This window comes from Ictidomys tridecemlineatus, chromosome X, assembly GCF_052094955.1.
Source record: "Ictidomys tridecemlineatus isolate mIctTri1 chromosome X, mIctTri1.hap1, whole genome shotgun sequence".
Lineage (NCBI taxonomy): Eukaryota > Metazoa > Chordata > Mammalia > Rodentia > Sciuridae > Ictidomys > Ictidomys tridecemlineatus.
Window position 1 is genome coordinate 41,040,544 of NC_135493.1, and position 26,864 is coordinate 41,067,407.

General features: G+C 36.3%; 1 protein-coding gene and 1 long non-coding RNA gene across 2 annotated transcripts in view; one reads left to right on the forward strand and one right to left on the reverse strand.

The window, feature by feature from the left end:
* The first annotated feature begins 4,184 nt into the window (after window positions 1–4,184).
* Morc4 (MORC family CW-type zinc finger 4) overlaps window positions 4,185–26,864 on the forward strand; it is a 51,803-nt gene continuing 29,123 nt past the window's right edge. The window contains exons 1-9 of the mRNA XM_078034437.1: window positions 4,185–4,589; window positions 4,708–4,780; window positions 11,449–11,581; window positions 17,024–17,241; window positions 18,128–18,275; window positions 20,732–20,858; window positions 21,173–21,301; window positions 24,697–24,810; window positions 25,899–25,999. Coding sequence (XP_077890563.1) covers window positions 4,488–4,589; window positions 4,708–4,780; window positions 11,449–11,581; window positions 17,024–17,241; window positions 18,128–18,275; window positions 20,732–20,858; window positions 21,173–21,301; window positions 24,697–24,810; window positions 25,899–25,999 — 1,145 coding nt within the window. The 5' untranslated portion in view covers window positions 4,185–4,487. The remainder of the gene's footprint in view (window positions 4,590–4,707; window positions 4,781–11,448; window positions 11,582–17,023; window positions 17,242–18,127; window positions 18,276–20,731; window positions 20,859–21,172; window positions 21,302–24,696; window positions 24,811–25,898; window positions 26,000–26,864) is intronic.
* Window positions 11,578–20,735, reverse strand: LOC144371706 (uncharacterized). Its single transcript, XR_013431710.1, has 2 exons — window positions 19,390–20,735; window positions 11,578–12,457 (listed from the first exon to the last, which is right to left on the reverse strand). It is a non-coding gene; the product is annotated as an uncharacterized LOC144371706 (long non-coding RNA).

A 26,864-nucleotide genomic window follows, 5' to 3' on the forward strand; every position in this document is an offset into this window, starting at 1 on the left:
AAGGGCTTGGGATATAGCTCTGTGGCAAAGTGTCTCTGGGTTCAATACCCAGTACCCACACACACACACACACACAAAAAATTCAAACGACCCTGTAGTGGGAAAATGGTGCTCAAAAGATACAAATAGGTGGGCTGGGGATATAGCTCACATGCATAAGGCCCTGGGTTCTTATGCCCAGCACCACAAAAAAAGAGATATAAACAGGCAATAAAATTTGAAAAGATATTCAGCCTCACTGTTGATCAGGAAAATGCAAATTAAAACAATAAGATGATACTATTTTCTATCCAAAAGACTGACAAAAAGTTAAAAGGTTAGTTCCATGAACATAGCCAAACAGCTGGCTGTTGCTGGGAAGGCAATTGCCTTTACCTTACAGTATTTATAAAGATTAAACCACATGCATATTTTTAGAAGCACCCATCTCACTTTCTGGAATTTATTCTGAAGAAATAATAGTACCAGAAATTAGTGACCTGTGCATGAGAGTATTTGAGGCAGCACTTTTTGAACTGTCAAAAAAAAAGTTGAAGACAACCTAAATTGTTATAGAAGGATGGTCAAACAAATTTATAATCCACTCATGTCATGGAATATTATATTTTTACAAAATACATGAATAATAGGGTTGTGGCTCAGTGGTAGAGTGCCTAGCACATGCAAGGCCCTGGGTTCTATCCTCAGCACCACATAAAGATAAATAAATAAAATAAAGGTATTGTGTCCAACTACAAATAAATATTTAGAAAAAAACAAAATACATGAATAATAGTACAAAATACAAATAAAATGGGAAAATGCATAATTCTAGACTCAGAGATATCAACTTGATTTATATTAAATGTTTTTCATTGTGTGTGTATATAGTTGGCTTTCTGTATCTGTGAATTCTGCATCCACACATTCAATCAACTGCAGGTTGAAAGTATTCAGAAAAAAACTGTTTCTATACTAAATATGTACAACCTTCTAGTCATTATTCCCTAAATGATATAATATAACAATGATTTATACAGCATTTACATTTATTAGGTATTATAAGTAATCTAGAGACAATTTAAATGTATGGAAAGATGTGGGTAGGTTATATGCAAATACTACAACATTTTATGGAATGAAGCATCCATAGAATTTGATATCTTCAAGGGTGATGAAACCAATCTCCTATGGATACTGAATGATGACTGTATCTGTATGAATATATTTGTATGTGTGTATAAATACGTGTGTATGTATACACACACACACACACACACACTGTGTTAGGTTTTCATCACTGTGATCAAAATACTGAGACCATCTATTGCTGGGACCATCTAGCACAAACAACTTGGAAGAGGAAAAGTTTATTTTGGCTCACAGTTTTAGAGGTCCATGGTTGGCTGGCTCCATTTGTTTGGGCCTGAATGAGGCTGAACATCAAGATGGAATGGTGTGGCAGAGGAAAGCCGATCAACTTATGTTAGCCAGAAAGTAGACAATGGGGAGGAGCGGAGACAGGGAGGAAGTGGCCAAGGACAACATAATCCCAAAGGGCACATCACCAGTGGCTTATTTCCTCCAACCAAACCCCACCTAGCCTATAGTTTCCACCATCTCCAATAGTCCATTCAGCTATCAAGTCACCGATAAGGCCAAAGCCTCATAATCCAATCACTTCCCCAAAGTCCTATGTCTGGATATTGCTGCACTGCAGAACAAGACTTCAACATGTGAGCTTTTAGGGGGACATTCCAGAAACACCGTAACATATGCATACATATATTTGGTCTTCCAATAAAAATATATCACATTACACATCATGTCATTTGTTTTATTTTGTTTTGGTACCAGGGATTGAATCTAGGACCTCTTAATCACTGAGCCACATCCTCACCCTTTTTATTTTTTATTTTGAGACAGGATATTTCTAAGTTGTTCAGGGCCTCACTAAGTTCTGAGGCTGGCTTTGAACTTGCCATTTTCATGCTTCAGCCTCCTGAGTCACTGGGATTATGGATGAGTGCCACCATGTATGGCGCATCACAATGTATGTTGCAACCTTTTGTTTTCTTAACTCCCTCATAAATTCATTTTACATCAATAAACAGTCACCTAGAACTAACATTCAAAATACGTGAGACATGTAATGCAACAGCAAAAAATTAATACATAAAATTACCAAATTAAAATGGGCAAAAGACCTTAGACATTTCTCAAAAGAAGACATACAAAATACCAACAAGTATATGAAAATGCTCAAAATAATTTGTTATCAGGGGAATGCAAATCAAAACCACAATGAAATATCCCCTTACTCCTGTTAGAATGATGATTATAAAAAAGACAAAGAAAACCAGTACTGGTGTGGATGTGGAGGAAAGGAACACCCACCACACATTGTTGGTGGGGATGTGAATTAGTACGGCCATTATGGAAAACAGTTGGAGGTTCCCCAAAAAGTTAAAAATAGAACGATCATATGATCCAGTAATTCTAGTATGGGGTTTATATCCAAAGGAAATCAAATCAGTACAATGAAGAGACATCTGCATTCCCATGTTTATCCCAGCACAATTCACAATCTTGGAGACTTTAAATCAACCTAAACATCCAACAATGGATGACTACATAAAGAACAGGAATACTATTCAGCCATAAAAAAGTAATGAAATTCCATCATTTGAGACATGACATGGATGAAACTGAAGGACATTATGTTGAGCGAAATAAGACAGATGCAGAAAAGAAACCACCATATGATTCTACTCATATTTGTAGTCTACACTAAGAGTTATCTGATAGAAGTAGAGAGTAGAACAGTGGTTACCAGAGGTGAGACGAGCTTTGGAAAGCTAAGGGTCAGGAGCAGGTGCTCAATGGATACAGAGTTAAGTACTACTGGATGGTCCTGCACATTTTGAAATAGCTATAAGAGAGGTTTTTGAACGTTTTCATTTCAAAGAAAGATAAATACACGAGGTGATGGATACGCTAACTATTGTCACTTCATCAATATACAATGCATACATGTATGTGAAGGGAAAGTGAAAAAGAGAGAGGCAAACGAGAAATGAAGGTCAGAGACCAGGAAGAGACCTACACGAAAGTTTACTTGTCAAAGCTGACAAATAAAGGTCATGTCTCTATAGAGAGGATAGAAGCCCTAAGATGTTTGGGTGTTCAGCTTTTGTGGGGTAGGGGTTTGGAGTTGTAGTTGTGGTGCTATGGGATAGGCTGGAGGTGGGGTGGTGTTCGTGTCAGAGCTAGGGGCGAGTGTGGAATAGCATGGGATTGAGTTAGGTCATGGTACCATGGGGTTTTCCAGAGCCAAGGGGTCCTGTCCTTCTGGGATTGGCGAAGGGTTATAGTACCATGGGGTAGGTCACTAATGGGGATTGGGGGAGTTCAGTAACAAGAAGTACAGGAAAGGGAAACTTATCTCATAAGAAGGTGGTTAACATTTAAGATGGCTGCTTGAATATTAATCAATACTTTATAGTATGCAAACATCAAAATGTGCCCCATAGGGGCTGGGGTTGTGGCTCATCTTAGAGTGCTCATCTAACACATGTGAGGTGCTGGGTTTGAACCTGGGCACCACATAAAAATAAACAAATGGAGTAAGGATATTGTGCCAAACTATAACTAAAAAAATATTTTTTAAAAATGTGCCCCATAAATACATAAAATTATAAGTGTCAATAAAATAAAGATTAATCTACAAACATGGCTTTAAAAATGGCTATCATTTTATTTCATGGATATTCCATAACTTAACCAATCCACTGTTTGGCAGGAACATATTTAAGTTAAGTTCAATTTCTCCTTTCATAAACAGCCTCCCTACAGGCCTACAGTCTCTCTAGACAGTTTGCCAATCATATTCTAGAAAGTTCTGGGCACTTCCAGAGGCATTTGAGGTAGCTAGTCCAAATGCTTTCCCTTCACGTAAGCCTCCTATTTTCCCAGTTATAGCAAAACTGTACTCTTTAGAACTTGAAAAACTTGTCTTATCCTGCCCGTTAGTCATTCAGCCTTAGAGGGACTCAGTTCCAGAAATCCCATGCACGCTCTTCCCTCCTCTAGCCTCATTCCCGCCCCTCCTCACGCGCCATCCCCCCGCCACCCCCCCACCTCGCGCTTTCCCGCTCGGCGGCCTGGCCTATGGCAAACGCCAAGAATTAATTAGGGGCGGGGATCAAGGAGCGGCTGTCAGGAGGTCGCCATATTTCTGTACGGCCCTGAGGCAGCTCTGGCAGTCCGTGGATCCGTAGAGGTGCTGACAGGGCGGGGCCGTGGCTCGGCTCAGCCGGCCTCACCCCTCCCGCTGGGGACAGGTGGCTGGATTGCGCCCCGCCTCCGCCAGCTGCGAGTTGGGAGCGGAGGAGAGCCAGTCCCGGACGGCCGCCGCCAGCTGCGACTGGGAGTGAGTGAGGGCTAGTCCGGGACGGCCGGGGCGAGGAGTCCGGCGGCAGCAAACGAATATCGTGGCGGCCAAAAAAATGCTCCTGTACCGAGGGGCCCCCGCGGGCCCTGGCGCGCCAGTCGGCGGGCTGGCCCGGCAGGGCAGTGGCCCGCAGGCCTTCGGGATCCGCCTCAGCACGGTAGGTCAGGGGCCCGAGGGGGCGGACGCGTGCGCGGGCCCCAGGGCTGAGGGGGGCGCGCGGGGAGGGCCTGGCGGGCCGAGGCCTCACGCGGGACGGGACCTTCTCTCGCCCCCAGATGAGCCCCCGCTACCTACAGAGCAACTCCAGCAGCCACACGCGACCCTTCAGTGCCATCGCGGAGCTGCTAGGTGAGTGGCGAGGGCGGGCCTGGCCGCGATAGCCCGAGGCAGTGGTGCCAGCGTGGTGCTGCGGACTCGAGAGGAATGCGCGGAGCTGCACGGGGTGGGCCGGGGCTGGGGTGGGGGCCTCTGGACGGTGGCTCCCTCACCGGGGACGAGGTTGCGTGAATAAAGCAAAAGCCGAGGAAACGAGGTGTATCCAAAGAGTCAGGACTCACGTATGGTTTTTCTCTTTGGTTCGTGATGTTCCAGGCACTTTAGGGTAGCTTAGTTAATAATCAAAAGGAGATACATAAAAATATCGGGCCCCAAGGCAGCTGGCTCAACAGCGCCTGGCGACCCATGGAGGGCTCCAAGTTAGCAAAGGGGCCTAGTACAGGACTTGGTAGGGTCGTTAGGAAAGGTCTGGAAAACAGAATTCTCTAACTTTTGGGCTTAGAAAGTCTAGGAATGATGGGACATCTCTTAAGAGATGACACGAGTGCATTTGGCTCCCTGAGGCTGCAAGAGGGCTGGGTCCATGGTCCACGAGCGCCCTCACACCGCTGGAATGAATATTGAGGACTTAACCTCTCGCTCCACCGGTGTTTGCTTTTAAAGCGTTTTCAGTTGATCCCTTGAAGCCAAGTACATCAGCTTTTGCAGTAGTATGCTAAATACTGTGTGGAAGGCAAAGAAGAAAAGCAGTCCTGCATAAAATGCAACCGCATACAGAGTACATTATAAACACTTCAAAAATTGAAAGAAGTTTGAGAGATTTATGGGGCTAGGTAACACAGGACAAAATTGAACATGATTTCAAAGCTCTGTGAATGAGCACTAGTCCTCATTTAAGCTCTTACTGTGGCTATGCCATGAAAGATGTCTTGATCTAGAAGTTGGTGGGTCGCAGGAGAAGTGTCAGGAGAGTTATTTGGAAGATGATGGAAAATTTTTATGATTAATTTGACTACAACAATGAATACTTACACGCACGTTCTCTCTCTCCCTATATGTGTGTGTGTGTATATATATAAAATATGACTTTATTAGAATATTCAGAGGAAAAAAGTGGCATTGACACATTTGGAATCCTAGATAACAGGGCCTGTATCCTTTAGGTTTTACACTATGCCTCCAGTGAATGGCTGTAGCATGGAATAAGATTTGTATGCATGTAACTTACTAAAACAAAACAAAAAAGGTAAAATTAACAATTAACATAGTGGGAGGTGGGAGAAATGTAAGAAATGTCATGTTCTTCACACAGTTGCACCGTGTTGTACCTATGTTGTATTGTGTGTACTGTATTTTAAAGGTGACTTAATGAGTTTTCAATTATTGTCTTAAGCATTAACCTAAAGAACCATATCTTGGCCTAAGATGTCTAACATGGGTGTGGATATGTATGAATATTATACACACATATGTGCATGCTTCCAGATATATAAAAACATATTTTAAAAGTAAGTAACAAATGTTTTTGAAAATAGAGAATAGGGAGATCAAAATATTAATGGCTTGTCTAAAGTTTTCATTTTCAGTTTTCCTTCAGTAGTTAATTCTATTATGCATTAATTTGCTAGTGAATCATATATTGTGTATAAGCATCTATTGTGTATAAGACCACTGTGGTAGGTACAGAAATGAACAATATGGATTCACCCTTCAAATAGGGAAGATAAGAAATATACTGCAGGCTTAATCTTTGTACAACAACATAGAAAATAATATATCAACAAAGATACGCACAAGTGCTGTGGGAGTTCAGAGGAAGGAGAAATGACTTCCAGCTTATCAGGAAGAGGAGAGTTAGGAAAGGCTTTGTGGAGGAGGTGACATTTGAGCTGAGATTTGAAGGATTGGAACATATGGACATGGTAACATGGAGGGCATTCCAGGCAAAATAAACAACTGGATGAACAAAAGCATGAAGAATATTGAGTTGTTGCATTTAATTAGAGTATGGAGTTCATGTATAGTAAAAACTATAGGTCCCTAGAGTGTTTACAAAGAGCTTTCACAAATACCTTCTTCACCCTTTGAGGTAAGCAATATTAATTTTTTTCATCCTGCAGATGAAGAAACACAAGATCAGAGAATTAATTTACTTTTCAAAGGTTTCATGTCTAGTAATGGCAAATCCAGGACTCAAACACAGGTCTTTTTACTCCAAGTACCAAGGAGCAAGTGAGGATAGAAATGTGAACTGGGACCAGGATTCAGACCTGAAGGCTCTGGTATTTGGCCTGTTCATCTGAAGTTTTCTGACCAGAATAATGTCATGATCAGAGTTGTGCTTCAAGAAAGTTAAAGTTGCAGCAGCATATAAGATGTATTAAAGAAGAAAGATATGGATTTGAAAGACAAGTTGGGAAGCTGTTTCAATAATTCAGATGAGAGGGATCAAACTCTGCAAATAAAAGGACAATGGGAATAGAAAAAGCAAGATATAAGAGAATCTAGGGTTGTGTTGAGCATCAAGAGGGAGAGATTTTAAAAATTATTTTTGTTTTTGCTATGCTAGGAATTGAACTAAGGGTCTTGAACATGATAGGAAATGTTTCACCACTGCCTGGCATGAGCTACTGCCCCAGCCCAAAAAATTACTTTTGAGTTTCAAATTTGTGGTCATTTGAATGCTGATATTCCCTCTCTCTTTATCTCTCTCTTTCTTTCTCTCTCCCCTCCTTTCTTCCCTCCATCTGTGTGTGTGTGTGTGTGTGTGAGAGAGAGAGAGAGAGAGAGAGAGAGAGACAGAGAGAGAGAGAGACAGAGAGAGAGAGAGAGAGAGAGAGAGATAAAGAATAGGCTTGTGACAGAAGGTAATGATGTTACTTTCAGGCAAGAAAATTTTACCTACTTGCAGAATGTCTGTAGAGCAACAACCCTGCCCTGGTGACCTTACATGTACCTGATAGAAGGCATGTGAAGTGCTACCTTAAAGCTATCTCTTACCCACCATCTTCTCTCTCCTGAGGGACTATCATTGAACAGTTTTTCATTGCCTTCCAGGTTCTGGTGAGGCATGAGGCTTCAGTTGCAATGCCTTTTTAGAAGACAAATGATTGAGTGGACCACATTAGGGTGTAAGATAGATTCCTCATGCTCTTGCCGAAGGGGTGCATGAAGGGGGAATACCGATAGGATTTTCCTTATAAGAGATAACACAGGCCAGGTGAGACTCCATGGAATCTGGAAGCAGATAGGGTTGTGCAGCCAGGATAGGGGATAAAGACACTCCAGGATCTGATAGTGCATCTCTTTTTACCTAAGTATTAGTTGAGGAAAGAGAAGTAAGGGATCTCTCATTATCCTACCTGTTCATAGGCTAAGTGGGCTGGGCCATGGGAGAAGATAGATCTCCTGGAATTTGATAGCATATGCTACATATTGAACAGTTTTTAGAAGGTTAAGAAGCAAGAAATAGAATTGAAACCAGTTGCTAGTTTGTGCCTTATTAGTATAAGTTCATCTGTTGAGGCCAACCTTGTTATTATAATTTTATTTGTTGAAGCCAGGCAAAAGGCCACATAAAATGGAAAGTAAGTGCAAAACTGTGCTTGTGGGTGGCCACCCATTGATCACACTTTCCCTGTTGCTCCAACTGACCCTGGCCTCTCATGTTCTCCCTCCCCCACCCTATATTCCACAAGCTTCCAACCAAGGAGGTAAAATGTCTACCTGCACTTAGCAGCTACCGTGAACTCTTTAAGTGCCTATGCTAAAATTCTTTGGTATATTCCTATTGAAAAAACCTAGTAAAATTTGGGAAAATTTTACAGTAGAGAGCTAGGCGTGGTTCTGCATGCCCGTAATCACAGCAACTTGGGAGGCTGAGGCAGGAGGATGGCAAGTTTGAGGCTAGCCTCAAGAATTTAGTGAGACCCTGTTTCAAAACAAAATATAAAAAGGGCTGAGTATGTTACTCAGTGGTAAAGTGCCCTTGGGTTCAATTTCCAGTAGAAAAACCAAAACAAAACAAAAAAAAACCTTACAGCAGAGAGGGAAAAAAGAGGCTGATGTGATTTTTCTAGAGACCCTGTTTTATTCAATACACTGTTGTAAAAATGTGTAATTGGATCCATATGCTATATGTTTGAATTGTAAATATTCTTAAACTGTTAGAAAATAATTTCACAATGTCTGAAGTTTTCTATGTGTAAATGACATCTGGTTGGTCAACAAGTTATCAGTCTCAGTGTCTTTGGCTATCCATCAATAGGAGTGACTGATAAGAGCCTGCATGCCAAGTAAAATTTCTTTAAAGAATGTAGGCAGCTATGCAACTATGCAGGGCTGAATCCTTCTGTCAGTTAAAGAAAAAAATACTGCTGCCTCTTAAAAGTAAAGAACAATATTTCTGAGAAAGGTTCCATTGCATGCCAACTTGTAACTCTTGCTTGATGTTAGCCACATTATATGGAATTTAGGTGCTACCTGGGCTTTAAAAATCGACTGTATCAGACCTCTTAACCAACTTTTGGGATTATTGATGATGACTTACTGCTGTTCAAATGTTTTTAGTCAGTGAAAATTTTATCAGTGACTCTGGAAATACTATTGTAGTTTTTGAAATTAATCTATGTCTTGTTTTATTTGGAGGACATTCCATAATCAAAGTGATTGTAACTGATACTTTCAATTGTATTATAAAAATTTGGAATATGTGGAATAATTTTCTTGATTATAAGAGATGCTCCCAGTGGAGAAATATGATTTATCAGTGATAATGGGAAAGTATGCAACCAAGACCCTATCTGACTCTCTGAGTGCAGCCTTGTATCATCAGTAAAGCAATATAAGATGTCAGGGCAAAGGAAGTGGTTTGAAGGAAAGATCTTTATCTTGCTTAAAGAAGAGCTAGTAGAGATAGGAATGATTAAGGACTTTATCTGTACTAGTCCATTTCATGTTGCTATAACAAAATACCCAAGGCTGGGTGTTTGTCAATAAAGATGTTTATTTGATTCACAATTCCACTGGCTAAAAGGTTCAAATGTCAAGGGTCCTCAGGCTACATCACAACATGGTGGAGAAGCCAAAACGGAACTAGCCATGTGCAGAAGAGGCCAAGCATGTGGGGTGACCTCACTTTAAAACAACTTACACTAGCAGGAGCTAATCCAGTTCTGTCAGACCTGACAGCATGAATCCCTTCCAAGGCTAGCATCCTCAATGACACAATTACCTTGCACTAGGCCCCACCTCTTAAAGGTTCCACCACTTCAACACCACCACAATGGGGACCAAGCTTCCAGCATATGAAATTTTGGGAGACAAACTATATCTAAACAATAGCACTATCCAACAGATTTTACAGATTGTCCTTGTATTGAGCCACTTATATCAGTGATTGACAATAGTAGATACTAAATTTTTTTTTTTGATGGTGCTAGAGATTGAATCCAGGGCCTTATGCATGCAAGGCAAGCACTCTACCAACTGAGCTATATCCCCAAGCTGACAATAGTAGAAACTGGACTGGTACTTGTGACAAAAAAAAGAAAAGTAAAGAAAAGAAAAATAAATGTGGCAACTAGACAATAGCACCCTCTGGAGTGGGGACATGGTGCATATTTTAGAATATGGATAAATTTGATGTCTTTGGAGTTTTAAATAATTAACTCATCATAAAGATGTAACTCAGGACAAATTGTTGAACTTTATATGTACATTTTCCACTTTTTTTAGTTGTAGTTGGACACAACACCTTTATTTTATTTATTTTTATGTGGTGCTGAGTATCGAACCCAGTGCCTCACACATGCAAGGCAAACACTCTACCAACCGAGCTACAACCCTAGCCCTGTTTTTCCAATTTTATTTGGTGCTCTCCCTTTCATGAGAGAATAGACAGCCTCACCTTGAAGACTAGTATAGAGAAAGGCAGCCAAATTGCTTTTTTGCTCTAAGCATGCTTGCTACCATCACTGGGATTTAGGCAGGATTTTAACCTGTAATTCTTTCAGTAGCACTTGTACTATAAACAGGGATGGTGATGATATCTATGTTCTTTAACACATGAAGTAATATTTTAAAAAGTAGAAAATAAAATTGTCATATATAAACTGTAGTATGTGTAATATGTATTTATTTTTACCAAATTGTTGGTTCAGTTTTTCTCTGTAGCCAACCTTTACTGTATGCATTCATAAGCAGTAAAGTAGCTAAAAGACAGGAAATAATACAGTGAAATCAGAATAAAATTGGAGTAGTTACTTTTCTTTTATACCCTGAAGTTAATAGGGAGAAAGGCAGACTACAGATCAACCATGAAATCTAGAAATCAGCTGGGCATGTGGCACATGCCTGTAATCCCAGCAACTCAAGAGGCTGAGACAGGAGGATTGGAAGGTTGAGACTAGCCTCAGCAACTTAATGAACAATTTAGCAAGATCCTGTCTCAAATAAAAAATAGCTGGGGATGTTGCTTGGTGGTTAAGCACCCCTAGGTTAAGTCTCTAGTGCCAAAAAAAAAAAAAAAGCTAGAAATCAGCTTTATAACTCAAACTGGCATCACATGTGTTTTTATGTATAACTCAGGTATATTATATTAATGTCCTCTGTTTAACTTCTGAGACATCCATATGAGGGTACTGTAGGACAGTTTTCCATGTACTGGGGACACTAAATTAGAAATTTTGATAGACTATTGGAAAAGGGGATCTAAGATCACAGATTTCTACCTTTTGCAGATAATGCTGTAGATCCAGATGTATCCGCCAGGACGGTCTTTATAGATGTTGAGGAGGTCAAGAATAAATCTTGTTTGACCTTTACTGATGATGGATGTGGAATGACACCTCACAAACTCCACCGAATGCTCAGGTAAAAATGCTTTTATTCTCTTGAGTTCACAAGCTCTATTTAAGTTTTTATAATTTTCTTTAATATTTTAATTTTACTTTATTCATTCAACAAATATTTATTAAGCATCTGTTAGTGCCAGGGCACTGGTTATGAAATAGACACTGTTCCTGCTGTCACAGAGCATACAGTCTAGCTGGCAACTCAGTTAAGCAAATAATCACAAGAAAATGCAATAAGCGTAATGGTAGGAAAACACAGGATACATGGGATGAGTCAACAGGGTAACCCAATCTGATACCAGAGGTTAGGAAAAGCCTCCTAGATGAAGTTATATTTAAGCCGAGATCTAAGGGTGGGTAGAATTTAACTAGGTGAAAAGGTGCAGAAAGTAAGGAATGCGAGTTCAAGCAAAGAGAACAGCAAGTATAAGGACCTGGAGGCTTTCCCTGATCTAAGACCTTCTCCAATTCCTAATTAACCTAAAATCACTTTTAAATCAGAAGTATTAGAGTTGGAATAATTTGTGGATTAGAACCCTGAAGGTATCTGGACATAAACAAGCCCCATTAAAATAAATAGAAGGCAACCACACATATAATCTGGAGATTTTGCAGTAGAATTGCAAAGTTATAAAATTCTCTTTTTTAAACATTAAAACTGGTGATAAATTTCTGTTGCAACTCTGTTCACTGGTTGATGGTTAAGAAAATGTTTGTTCTTCATTACCTTCACACATCATTTAGTTCAAGATGAATGTTTCCTTAACTTCTTTCTCCTCTCTTCTTTCTTAGCAGATGAGATTGATTATTCTTCTATGTGTCTCCCTGAACTAGAGTATGTGAAGCATGAGCAACAATGGAGGGGTGCTGAGGAGGAGGGAAAGGGCTCAGGACCCTAAAAATGAAAAACAAATTCATTTGGTTGTAGTTGTCTTTGAATGTTTTCTAAATCAATAACCTTGTTGGTAAGGAAATCCCTTTGATCCATTAAATAAATAAAAATGAAATTTAGTCAAAGTAAGTAAGTAAGTGGTTATAATTTACTGTCCAGTAGTCTATATACCTTGTGTATTAGACCCTTCTAAATAGAAGAATATTTGAGGAAAATCTCTAGACATGATACAAAAATATGACTAGTATATTTGTGAAAGTAGAGAGTTGGCTGTATCCTTTAACTTATTCTACCAGTCTGATTTCCTAAACTTAATTTTAGATGGGAGAGAACCAAAATATGTTGAATTCTGTACATACTAGTTTTCCCCCTAAATTCACTTATCTTCTTTTTTTAAAATTTCTTTTTAGTTTTTGATAGACCTTTATATTAGTTATTTATATGCGGTGCTGAGACTTGAATCCAGAATCTCACTCATGTCAGGAAAGTGCACTACCACTGAGCCCCAGCCCCAGTCCACTTATCTTCTTAATTACTCCTTCCTACCACACTTTATCCAGTGACATGGGTGTCAAACATTAGGCCCAGCAAATCTGATCACTTTCCATTTGTCAATGGAAATACATATGAAAGTTGGTATAATTATAAGACAGGAGGGAAAAAGAGGATTATTTCAGAATAATTGTAGCAATTTTTGCTCCATATTTGTTGTTTTATTTTTTTAAATTTATTTATTTATTTTTGCATTACAATTCTTAATACACCATTATACCATAATTTATCATATCTCTGATTATATATAAGGTATGTTGACACCAAATTCACATCTTCATACATGTATTTTGTATAATGATGAAGGTGTCCTTTCACCATCCATGCTATTCCCCTTCTCCCTCCCTTTCCCTCCCACCCCTATTCCCTATCTAGAGGTAATCTTCCTCCCTTGCTCTCCCTCCCAACCCCATTTTGAGTCACACCCCCCCATATCAGAAAAGACATTTGGCATTTGTTTTTTTGGGATTGGCTAACTTCACTTAGCATAATCTTCTCTAATGCCATCCATTTCCCTGCAAATGCCATGATCTTTCTTTTTTATTGCTGAATAACAAATTCTTACTAAGTACCTGTGCATATGGTATTGGAAATAAAGTGGTGAACTAGACAGATATGATCCTTGCTCTTAAATTAGTGAGAAGTAAAAGTTGACTAACAATAGTCAACTTTTGACTAAATAGGCTATTCTACCAGTGGTAAATTATATAAAAGAAGAGTACAATTTCTTTGAGATTATATAGCACAAGGATCTAATCTAGCCTAGGGAATCAAAAAAGGCTACCCTGAAGAAATGACATTTGAAGTGAAATATGGAGGATCAGTGTCATCCATTAAAAAATCTGTTTCCTTCCCAGGGATCAAAGTTGGTAGAAACTTCTTTAGCCATAACATTTTCCATAGCATACCAAATATACTCTCCCCAATAGTTTGCTCTGGAAATTGTTCCACTTATTTAAAAATTAATTTTGGAGAACTATTTTAATGAATTTTCAATGTATTATGTGTACTCATTTTGCTATTATGTCTTAAACAAACTTGAATCAGCCAGAAGATATCATTTATTTAAAAGAGATTATTTTTAATCAGATCCTAAATTATAACAAACAAGTCCACTTTCCACAATTTTTTTAAATAATAGAATTTTAGAGGTAGCTTTTGTATTGGAAAAATAATGAATAATTCTGAAAAATTATTAAGCCTACAGAAATTCTGTTGACTTATAATATTGGTTATCCTATCCACATTTTCCAGCTCTTTATGCTAACTCTTCCTATTTTCAGGCTGATAAAATAGGTGGGTAACTACAGCAATAGTTTCTTCCATAAACACAGAATCAACATGAAAATCAAATTAAAAAGGAAAATCCTATCTTTAATTCCTTAAAGGTTAACTTTTTATTCTCTTTAGCTTCTAGGGATAGTGTGTGAATCAAGTAGTTTATATATTCAGCTGCCTTTTTTAGCAAAGTGGAAAACCTCTTTCAAAGGTCAAGAATTAAAAACAGCCATAGAGCCACAGATTCAAGGTATTTGCTACCTCTGCACAGAAGTACATATAGGTCTATTCTAAAGCACCAGCTAGACAATAACAGAAAACTTATCATTCTTTCATTCATTTATATTACATATTATATCACCAATATATCTAGAAAACAATAGTGCATCCCTTTGTATGTTCATGGATTTTATTAAGGTTTGTTTCAGTGATCAGCATTCCAAATTTAAATTTATCTCTCTAGAGTCTAGATTTTCAACATATTAAGGTACTCAAGAGGACGTTGCTTATTATTGGATTCCATTCAATGAACTAGTATCTAAGCCCCGTTGGTGTGTAAATAGTGCTGTCTCTTACATGAGAGGATAGGACTGACTTAGAGAATAGAAACCACCTGCCTAAGCCAAGATTGCTCTGTAGAAAATTACTGAGCTATACCAAACTATGTAAAATTTATTCCTATAATATTATCAGTATTTATATCATTATTTGATTGGTATCAGGCATTCATTTTGCAAATTTGCAGTCAAATAGAATAACTAACATGGAAAATTAGGTTAAATAATAACACATGGGAAGCATTAAGTGAAACATAACAGCAAAAATAAAATCTAGAACTTGTAGCTCCTTTCATCTCACTTTTATCCTTTCCCATTCTGGTTCTGGCCCCACCCTACTACTTATCTTTTCAAGCTTATATAGTCATCTGGCCTCCCCAAAATAAGTAACATGAGGATTTATACATACAAAGGGAAAAAGAGGTGATAGGTGGCAGAAGATAGTAGAAAATTAATGTAGTAATATAGTCCCCCTATTTTTATCCCTTTCTTTGGCCACCTAATTTAAACTTTGTGGTATTAGAGTAATTTTAAATCCAAATAACCATACAAATTCATTTCACATGGTAGATAAGATTTCTGTTTATGAAAAGTCTGAGTTTAGAGGTGATATTAGACCAGAAGTAAGGGTATAGAATAGCATATAACAATTCTTAGAATGACTTCTAGAGTTGGCTTAAAATTTTTAAAAAATTGACTTTTGAGTACTACTTTATAATTAGTATATAATTTATAAAATTATATACTAGTTATAAATTATAATTTATAATTAGTATATAATTTAATTCTTATAATGACCTCATGTTTCCTAACCAATTCTTCCATAAGAGGAATAAGAATGTCTGAATTTTACCAACTTATACATCTGTTTTCCTGGAATACCCACAAACAGCATTAACTCAGCTCTCTTTTTTTCCCCAAAGGACCAGTTCCCTGGAGATTACATTTCTATGTCACTAGATTTATTCATAGAAAGCTTTAAAATGTTTGTATTCTAGAAGGACATATGGTACTTTAGCATTACACTTTGAGATAGAAAATTGAAATATAGTCTACTTTCTTGGGGAATAAACACAAAACCACAACCTTCAGGAAATGGAAAACAGGCACCTTACCCCTCCGTGCTCAAAAGAGTAAAGCCAAGACCAAGCTGCTAAGTAGCATCTAATCTGTAATATATGAAATCCTTTCTTAGACTACAAGCTATGAGAGCAAGAATCATACCTGTTTTATTAACAACTGTATCTCCAGTGCTTAGCATAATGTACAGCACATAGTAGGTGCTCCATTATTATGTGTTGAATGAATGCTAGTGTACACCATAGTAAAATTAGTCAATCTGGAGAGAAATAATCCTTAAAATTAGTTTTATTTGTAGTGTGGGAAAATATAAGAAGATGATCATCATTTTCTAGAATTTATATCATTTTGGTTTATATCTTGAAGGGAAAGGTTCTGGTTCCCAGATCAAACTGATCATGAAGGGCTACAGAGTTTGCTGAGGTGACTCATTGAAAAGCCCTTAATAGAACAAGACAGACTTTATACTGCAGCTGTTTGCAGATATTCAGAGGCAGAACTACCTATTTTTATCTCTTGGCCATATTCCAATGGACTGTCCCAGCAGATGGAGCAGAGAGTAAGAATTGGAATGGTCATCCTTTGGGTGGAGAGTCGAAATTGTCAAGATATATGATCTCTGACTTTCAGATTTCTAAAGGATGACATAACAAAGTTAGGAGATGCCTTGTCTAGTGCCTTTGATCAGTGCCACTATTTGGGACTTTTTGTTGCCCTTTCTAGGCAACTATCCTTTGTACATTATCCTAACTTTTAGAAGTCAGGACTGTTTTATCTAGATAAGAAAGGCAGTAGCACAAGGCCTTCTCCAGCTCTCTCTGTTAACCAGTGAAAGGGGGCCTTCTTTGCATTTCCAAAGTGTGACTCTTACACAGTAGTACTATTTAAGTACACACCATCCACACAGGAATATCAGTGTCATCACCCCATAGTAGTGTCCTATGTTTTTAACTTAATAGCTTTACCTGGAAATACCAAAAAAAGTAAAAAAAGGAGGAACTTTTTATATGTGTTATTCATGTGTCAGCCAAACATTCTGCCTCTCACCTATCTTAGGATGCTTTTTACCTTTCTAATTCCTTTTTTTCTTGTGTAATTACAGCTTTGGCTTTACAGATAAAGTAATAAAGAAGAGCCAGTGTCCCATCGGGGTCTTTGGTAATGGTTTCAAGTCAGGCTCCATGCGGCTAGGAAAGGACGCTCTTGTCTTCACCAAGAATGGGGGTACTCTTACTGTTGGACTCCTATCACAGACCTATCTGGAGTGTGTCCAGGCCCAAGCAGTTATTGTACCAATTGTTCCATTCAGCCAGCAAAACAATATCCTTTCTGCAAATGGAGAATGTTGGTTAAAAATTAGTTTAATTTGACTATTTTAACAGAAACTTTTTCCTTCAGGTCAAATCCATATTTTTTTCATATTTCAAAAAAGTGTTCATGTTTTTAAAGTATTGAAATGTCTTAAATTTACTACCATTTCTATTAAATATTTTTAAAATAAATGAACCATTGACAGAAGCATAAAGATATTTTTGCTATGTTGAAATTTTTATATTATGCAGTTTGATTTGTATCAACTTTTCCCAACTACCACCACCACTATAGTTCCCAGGGCTTTTTTACCTTAAGGCTAGCTACATTTGTGTTTATACTTTTAGAAACAAATTGTTTTCCAGCTTATCTGATAGCATTTCCCAATACCTGGACAAGCTATTATTTCTGTTAGATACCAGGTTGTTTTCATAGGAGCAATATAGCAGTAAGATTTGAACTTACTGCTTCCAAATAGTTTAAAAATTAGCCTTTGATCATCTCCATAAATATAATACTGTCTTTGTTTGCACTGCATCTTTGAGGCTATATCCTGCAGATGAAACTGAATTTGGTGTTTATCTCCACAACCTTTTCTCTTTCCTTCCTTCTGTAGCAGTAATTCTCATGCTATAAAGCATAAGTCTTTATTTTTTATCTAAACATGCAACCCAAAAGGTGCTCTTCCTTCTTGATAGCATATTCTTTTTAAAAATATTTTTAGTTATAGATGGACACAGTACCTTTATTTTATTTATTTTTTTATGTAGTGCTGAGAATCAAACCCAGTGCCTCCCATGTGCAAGGCAAGTACTATACCACTAAGCTACAACCCCAGCCCCTTGATAGCATATTCTTAAGATATTAATTTTTCTTTGACTATATTTGGTTTTACAAAAAATGATTATTACTGAGGATTCCTTGCCCAGCCTGGAAGCCATCTTGAATTATTCAATTTTCAACAGTGAAAATGACCTGCTGTCCCAGTTTGATGCCATCCCAGGCAAAAAAGGCACTCGTGTTCTCATTTGGAACATCCGCAGGTATAGTATCTTGAAGGTGACAGATTCTAATAAGCAAAGGTATTATGAAGCACATTTTAATAAGTCTTTATACAGAAGCAGAGTTGATAAATTTATACATATATATATGTGTGTGTGTGTGTATGTGTGTGTGTATATATATATATATATATACACAATTGCATACCTTTCTATATCTTTCACTTGAGGTAGTGGTTCTTGTTGTTAATATGCTATGTATTTAAAGTAAAGCCATGCATATCCTGAGACAGTTGCCACAAATAGTATTCTAACATCCTCAGAATCCTTTATAAATATCAATTTCATATTCATGGACCTTTTATTGAAATTGATAAAGAAAGTTATTTTATATATTTGACAATTAAAATGAAGCATAAGAAAGAGAAATTAGAGTTACAAAACACAACATGATCTTTTAAAATAAGAACCTCTATATTAGTGCTTTTAGAATAGCACAGCATTACAAAATTATTTGAAGCAGATCAATTTTAACTATAATGTGTGGCTTAAGATCATGTCTTTAGAACTAATAAAACAATAAAGAAATACTCTATGATACATTATTTGTTTAATCATGGCATGTAAAATGCAATAAATATTAAAACCTAAAAATTAAAAACCTAGAAATATTAATATAAAACAGATGCATTACTGGTGTGTTTAACAGAACAGAGTATCAGTTATATTCATTCTTTCTTTTCAACTTACATCACCTGTTTTGTTTCATTTCTTAACTGGGTAAAACTTATTTAAAAACAATACTGGTTTATATACAGAGAGTACTTAATAATTAAAAAGAAAAAATAAGGACTCACACAGGCCTTCCATTTGTCCTACTGGGAAAAACTTCAATAATATCATATGTATTATTCAGGATCATTTTCCTGAGGAATATCCAATGACTTACACATATTAAGCAGACTTATTTCTTTGCACAAGTTATATGTTATATAAGTAAAGAAACATATAAACACTTATGTAAAGTGTTATATAAGTAAAGAATTGCATGGTCAAATAAATTTGGGGAAAACTGGATTAATGAAGCTTACTTTGTTATTTTGGCCCAGGACTTCTCAGAGGCATTCATATGCTAATGTGCATTGAAAATACTTACACTGTGGTGTGGTGATGCAGGTGTGTAATACCAGTGGCTTAGGAAGCTGAGGCAGGAGGATGCAAGTTAAAAGCTTCAGCAGGACCCTGTCTCAAAATAAAACATAAAAGGTTTGGGGATGTGGTTCAGTGGTTGAGCACTCCTGGGTTCAATCCCTGGTACCAAAAGGCAAAAAGAAAAGAAAATACTTAAGGGAGCAATATAATATGTTGCTCAGTTTTTAAAAATGTTTCTTCAAGCCTCTTTTTCTTGGGTAGGGATGATAGAGGCAGGGAGGACAGGCAACTCTCAGGATGTATTTGTTAGAGTTGGGTGGGATAGTGAGGATCAAAATTATCTTAAAAAATTCAGAATTATACTATTACAGAGGCATGGACTTTATACAGGTGGCATGTCACAGTGGCCCTGATTTGGTTCTAAGAATAGGGCTAAATTTTCCATATAGTAGCTCTGAGCTTATGGAACCTGAATTATAAAGCAAGTAGCACTAGACCTTGATGTGAATCTGATGTTGCTGAGAATTATTCCTCAATTTTACTTTTATTTGTTAATTCTTATTAAATAATATTTCCAGGGACTGTTGTTCCACAAAACAAATTTTGGGAACTATCATTCTGAATGAACTATATACATTTTCCATATAACCCATCATTGTTTTCAGTTTTTTTTTTTCTGGGGACAAATGGCTCTTAACCTTTTTTTCCCTATGATATAACTAAGGGTCTTAGAATGGAGCAAAGTTAAGTGACCTGAAAACATTATGGCAATAAGAAAGTTTCTTATGAAAAGAACATCAGTACTATTATATTTAAGTGATAATTCCATAAATAGTATTCTAGAGGACTAGTAAATATATGTTGTTTGTATAATAATCTTTTCCTTCTAAGATATAGAGTTGGATATGGGGGAAATCTTAGTATCTCATTAATACTTATATGATTACAGAAGTTAGTGGAAATAGATTTTGATTCATCTATTCAGTAGGGTAAAGTGATATTGGGTGACTTATCCAGCAACACCAGAAAAGTGGGATCTATTTTAGGATTCCTCTTTGAGGATAGCTGATACTCATTTGATTTATCAGATCACAGACATTCAATATTCCTTTTCTTTACTTATGAACTTGGTATCACCACCAGTGTGAAACATAGATTTCTATAGACTAGAAATACCCTTAAATATTGTGTGATTTCAAGTTAGTAGTTTGCAGTTCCCTTGGATTGGTGGTCAGTGTAAGAACCAGGTACCTGAGTGTTGTTCACATTGTTTCTTTTGGTTCCTAGTACAATTTTGTCCTTTGGAGCCAGTTTTTGTTAGATTGGTACTTGTCTCTTTTACCCAGAAACAAAGATGGGAAATCTGAGTTGGACTTTGATACAGATCAATATGATATCCTGGTGTCAGATTTTGATGCAGAAGAAAAAGAGATTAGTGGTTCTGAGTTGCCAGAAACAGAGTATTCTTTACGGGTGAGTAAGAGTGGTTTTCTTCAACATTAAGAGGTAAGATTTCCTATAATATGAAAATATTATAGAATAAGACCAAAGTTTACTTATGTAAAGATGACAACCTTTTAGCTCTGTACTAGAATTCTTTTCACCATGTCCACTAAAACAATTTAGCTAAAATAGCAGCATTTTAATGTTGTGGTTGATGTGCTACAAGGTATAGAAAGTAAGGTAGATATTTGCCTAAAATAGACTCACTTGGCTAAAAGTGGTTAATGGGTATTTCAGTAGAATTGTCAGTATTGCATATAAACTTTCCCTTTACTGTTCCATAGGCATATTGTAGTATTCTATATATGAAGCCACGGATGAAAATTTTTCTGCGTCAAAAGAAGGTGACCACCCAGATGATTGCCAAAAGTCTGGCCAATGTAGGATATGATATATATAAACCTACCTTTACAGTATCCTTTCAGCTACACGTAGTTAACCTCTGCATTTTGGGATTAAGTTTTCTAGGTTGGCACAGAAAAACAAAAACTTGTCTTTCCCAGATCAAAATTGTGTCATACACACAAATCCTGTTACACTATACTCTTAGGAAGTATTTCTTATATGTCAGACTATACTCCAGTTTTATCAGAACTCATAGGGAAACTCTTAAATAAGAATCTTGAGATTTTAGATTCTGGTTCAGTAGATTCTGAAATCTTTTTTTAATAAGAAATACTTGTCTGTTTTAAGATACTTAGCTTTTAACAGAGGAGCAGTTACTCATTTTCACTTCTATATTCCTTTGGAATAGATTTTAGATTCTAGAGAAAAATGTTAAAATAAACTATGGAAATGAGGTCAATCTTCATTGATGGCTTTTTTTAGCAAAAACAGGGAAGTCTTTGAAAGGCTGAGAACTCATAAACAGGAAGAATTGATCTTTTAATTTATTTTCTAGTAACCATGCGTAACTCTTGATCCATATTTGCTTTATCAAAGATATACTCTTTCTCTTTCTTCACCTGATCAAAAATTAGAAATTGTTTTTCCTTTTTATAAAAGTCCATGTAGTTTTTATTCATATGCACATTGATTTTATCCTTTTGGGGAACACATACCTTCTCCACTAGGAAACTTTTTTTAAATCCCTAAAGAACCTGAACAAAGCCAGAACTCTGAGCATATTAGTTATAATAGCACCTTATATGAGCTAGGATCTTAGTGCTGTAGGTTCAACAGAGCTGATATAAAGAAGTGCTTTCCCAATTACTATATTAGAATATACCACATTTCTGTCTGTAGGTTCTTTTTTTAAAATATTTTTTTAGTTGTAGTTGGACACAGTGCCTTTATTTTATTTATTGTTATGTGGTGCTGAGGATCGAACCCAGCACCTCTCACGTGCTAGACAAGTGCTCTACCACTGAGGCCCAGCCCCAGCCACAACCCCAGCCCCTCTAGGTTCTTTTTTTTCATGGGTTTCTATAATCAGGCCAACTTCTATGCATGCATTTTATATATACCCAAATTCTTCTCACCCTCCCTTCCCATTAAACCAGTTACCTTCTTATATTAGAATTTGGATTAAATGGATTCACTATAGGCATCAGTAAAATGATACTGCTAATAGAATTTCCCCAAGGTTACTAAGGAACAAGATCATTAATGCTGGCTTATTTGGTTTCCTCCTCAGTTTTCAAAGGCCTCTTTTCTTTTTTCTTTCTTGGCATACTAATTTGGGGAGCTTTCTACCCCATTGTAACCCCATTTCATAATTTAGAATTTTAAAAATATATAATAGAGAAAGGGGATCAAGAGGGAGGGAGAGCATAGGGAAATACTGGGGAGCAAAATTTACCAAATTGTGCTATGCCCATGTACCAATATACTACACAATGAATCCCACTTACATATATAATTATAATGCACTAATTAAAATAATAATAAAAGGTCAATAGAGTAGAGCAAACAGAGGAGGGGAAGGGAGGAAAAGAGGGAAAGGGAAGGTACTGAGGAATGAGATTGATCAAAGTATGTTATGTGCATGTACAAATATGGCATAATGAATCCCACTATTATGGGCCTTTATTTAATTTACTTATTTATATGTGGTGCTGAGGATTGAACCCAGTGTCTCACACATGCTAAGCAAGCACTCTACTACTGAGCTACAACTCCAGCCCTTAGTGAGCCTCACTATTATGTATAATCATAATACACCAATAAAAATTTTAAGTGTACAAGAGAAGGAAAATATTTGGTAATCTTTAAGATGTTAGTTTTATAATGTGGGAGTTTGGGTTTGTTTGGGGGAGTTTTATCTTGTTTCATTTTTGCATTGTAATAAGGCCTTACTTGAGGTTCCACTTGAGCTCAGAAAATTGTGTTCCGAGTTAAATATTACTGTTGAATACCCACTTGTGTTTGTATCATACCTGACAGAGACATTTTTATATGGTTTTTATGCATGTAGTTTATCATTTGGAGAGGGCAAAAGATCATTTTAAAAAATAAATTTTCATTCAATCCATTTGAATATTAAGAATTCTCACTATTTTTTTAATGAAAATATCAGTTTCTCTAACTCCTCTTTATCATTGTCATTCTCTTACATTGGACTGCTTTTTGTTTTATTTATTTTATTTTATGTATATATGTATGTTATTTATTTTGTGGTCCTGGGGATCGAACTAAGAAGTACTTTACTACTGAGTTACATCAGCCCTTTTTAGTTTTTATTTTGAGACAAGGTCTTGCTAAGTTACTGAGGTTAGCCTCAGTCTTCCCACCTCAGTATCCAGAGGAGCTGTGATTACAGGCATGCACAACTGTAACTAGCTTAACTTGGTTTTTAAATCAAGTAGAAATTTTTAAAAATTTACGTCCCAGTGCCTTTGGAGGCTGAGATAGGAGAATCATAAGTTCAAAGCCAGCCTCAGCAATAGGGAGGCGCTAAACAACTAATGAGACCCTGTCTCTAAATAAAATACAAAATAGGACTGGGTATGTGGCTCAGTGGTTGAGTGCCCCTGAGTTCAAAAAATTCATCATTACATATGTTTTACATATAACGATTCTCATAATTTGATCTACCCAAATTTGCTAACCTCTTCCTATGAAATATTACTACAAGACTATTCATTGTCTTTTACCTTTCAAAGTTGTTTTGTTCTTATTGGTTTTGCTTCCATTGTATTTTATATGGGTTAACTGGACTTACAAATATTGTCTGTAATTGAATGTATTTGTATTGTACCATTTATAACTCTTATCAGAACCTGTGAACCTTAGCAGCAAAATGAGCAACTAGGAAGGCTTAAGAATTCTTTTTTATTATTCATGAATTATTTAATCACTGGTAGAATTTTGGTATTTTTCTTAGTCTTTTCTATGCATGTATAAATATTATATTTTGTTATATGTGATGTATTATTACATCACATATTACTATTATACATATATGTGTTATATAACAATGCTTGTTATTATTCTGAATATTTCCTAATATTCCAAAATATTATTCAGGAACACAATTTTAAGAGCTGTATAATAGACCATATTTATCTAATATTACTTTATTGTTGGATATTTAAATTATCTGTTTTTCTGCTGTTGTGATTAATTGAAAAAAAAATCTCTTAACTCATCAACTTTTGTGGGCTTCCTCAACGAATTCTTTTGGATAAACTTCTAAGAAGACAATTCCTTGGTCATATCTTAAAAATATAGTTAAATTATTGCTATAGATTTTTAAATGCCCTATAAAAGGTATCAATCTACATCCAATGGTGTAATCTATAATATGGTGCAAAATTTTGTTTGCCAAATCCCCTGGTGTTTGTCTCCTTAATAATTTTCTTCTCAGAATAAGCAGGTGAGAATCACTTTTGGATTCTCCTGCAAGAAAACTAACCAGTTTGGAGTAATGATGTATCATAACAACCGGCTCATAAAGTTCTTTGAGAAGGTGGGATGCCAGGTAAAGTTGAGTGGTTAATGTTTCTTTGGCATAGAAGACTGAAAAGAGTAGGGAGAGAATTTAAAATTTGCAAAGGACATAGATTGATTAATGGTTCTATTCCCATACTGGAATTCTGTGTTATCAGTGAGCATTCTTATGTTGGTTTGCCATAATGTAAAGTAGTAATCCCCATGAGTATCCTCTTAATTTATAAATTAGATGGTTAAAGCACAGTGAATTATAGACTGCTTTATATTATGCAGTACACAATTACATAGGGCCCCGGATAGCTATTTTCAGCCAATCATATTTGTTCTTGTTATGTCATTTTTAGACAACTTATGTTTATTTGCTGGTCTAATTACACTTTGACTTAGTTTCTTCCACTAAAATAACAAAGAACTATTTTAATTCACAAAACATTTTACATCAACTTATAATTAATAAACACAGCCAGTCTGACTTTCTTTGGTAGTTATTTGGTAGTCTATATATGTGGGGAAAATACTTACTTGAATAGATAAGGTGTAACTATCACATAACATCCCTAAAATTTGGGGGTAGTGATGAAGTTTCCTTTCAGTTCCCTCAAATAGTAGTATATAATCTTGCTTTTTTAGCAGTGTACTTTATAAAAAATATTTTTTAGATGTTGATGAGCCTTTATTTTATAATTTATTTATATGCAGTGCTGAGAATCAAACTCAGTGCCCCACACATGCTAGGCAGGTGCTCCACCACTGAGCCACAACCCCAGCCCCAGCAGTGTACTTTTTTATTCAAATGAAATCTTATGGCAATGCTGGAATGTGAAACTGATAAAATTGTAGGTTTGTAAGTGAAGAAGAGTTATTATTCCTTGAAAAATCCTATGGATCTATGAATCATTGAAAATCTCTGTTCTAAAATTTTTCAGATTACAGTTCCCTATATATTGCAAGTTTCAATATACTTGCAGTATATTGAAGTACATTCTAAGTGTTTCTCTATAAGTTAATGGTCTTTCCTTGCCCATGAACATTATATAATCTTTCTAGAATCAAAAGGAAATGCTCCTAGGAAGTCAACAGTAATGTAAGTATTGAAATTAATATTTTTCTTTTAAGCCAACTCATGGAGAAGGTGTGGGAGTAATTGGAGTCATTGAGTGCAATTTCCTAAAACCTGCCTATAACAAACAAGACTTTGAGTACACCAAGGAATACCGGTGAGTCGCCCCAACCTGAGGTGCTTCTGATAATTTGTTCAGATACAATTCTATTCTCTGCAGTCTGTAAAACCCAGCCAGATGAGTTAACTTAAAATTACTTCAAATCTGTTTTCTGTGATTAAAGATAAAATGATTTTATTTTAAAACAAAGCTTACTGGTATACTTGATATATAGAGTTCAGAGATATTCTTACCTTTAAAAAACTATGAAAAGAACATAGGAGTTATTTAGTAAAATATTTCTATGAAATGAAAAGCCTTGTTATTGATCTTTGAAAAATATGAGTCCATATAAAGTTGTTGAATACTTTGGAAGGGGTGGAATTTGAAATTTGTTCCAAAATATTTTCTTGAAGCCAGTAAATAGTCTTAGAAGAAAAAGTTGAATGACAAGAAAGATGTGTGCTTTTATAGAAACATCTAGACTTGCTAGTAAAGACAAACACATAAGAAACAGAAAGGAACTTGACATTGAGTCTGAAGCAGTAGGTACACTTTTAGGAGATGAAGAAAGAAGTTGGTAAAGCCAGATGAGAAGATTTTTTTTAACTTTTGGGAAAAGAGAAGTCTTCTATTCCTTCTTTCAAATGCCTTCTATGTCATGTACAAAGGGCATAAGAATGAAAAATTAGAGTCCTTGATGCCTATGAACAATTGTGATAAGACATATGCAAATAGGAAACTTAAATACATATAAAATAATTGTTTTAATGGGGGTACATATAAAAATGAGAAGAACCTTTAAATATGCCTGAAGGAATCAAGGATGGCTTTGTAAAGCAGATTATATTTTAGATTAAACTTGAAGGAAAACTTGAAGTTTTCTAGATAGACATAGGTAGACATTCTAAGCAGAGGGAAG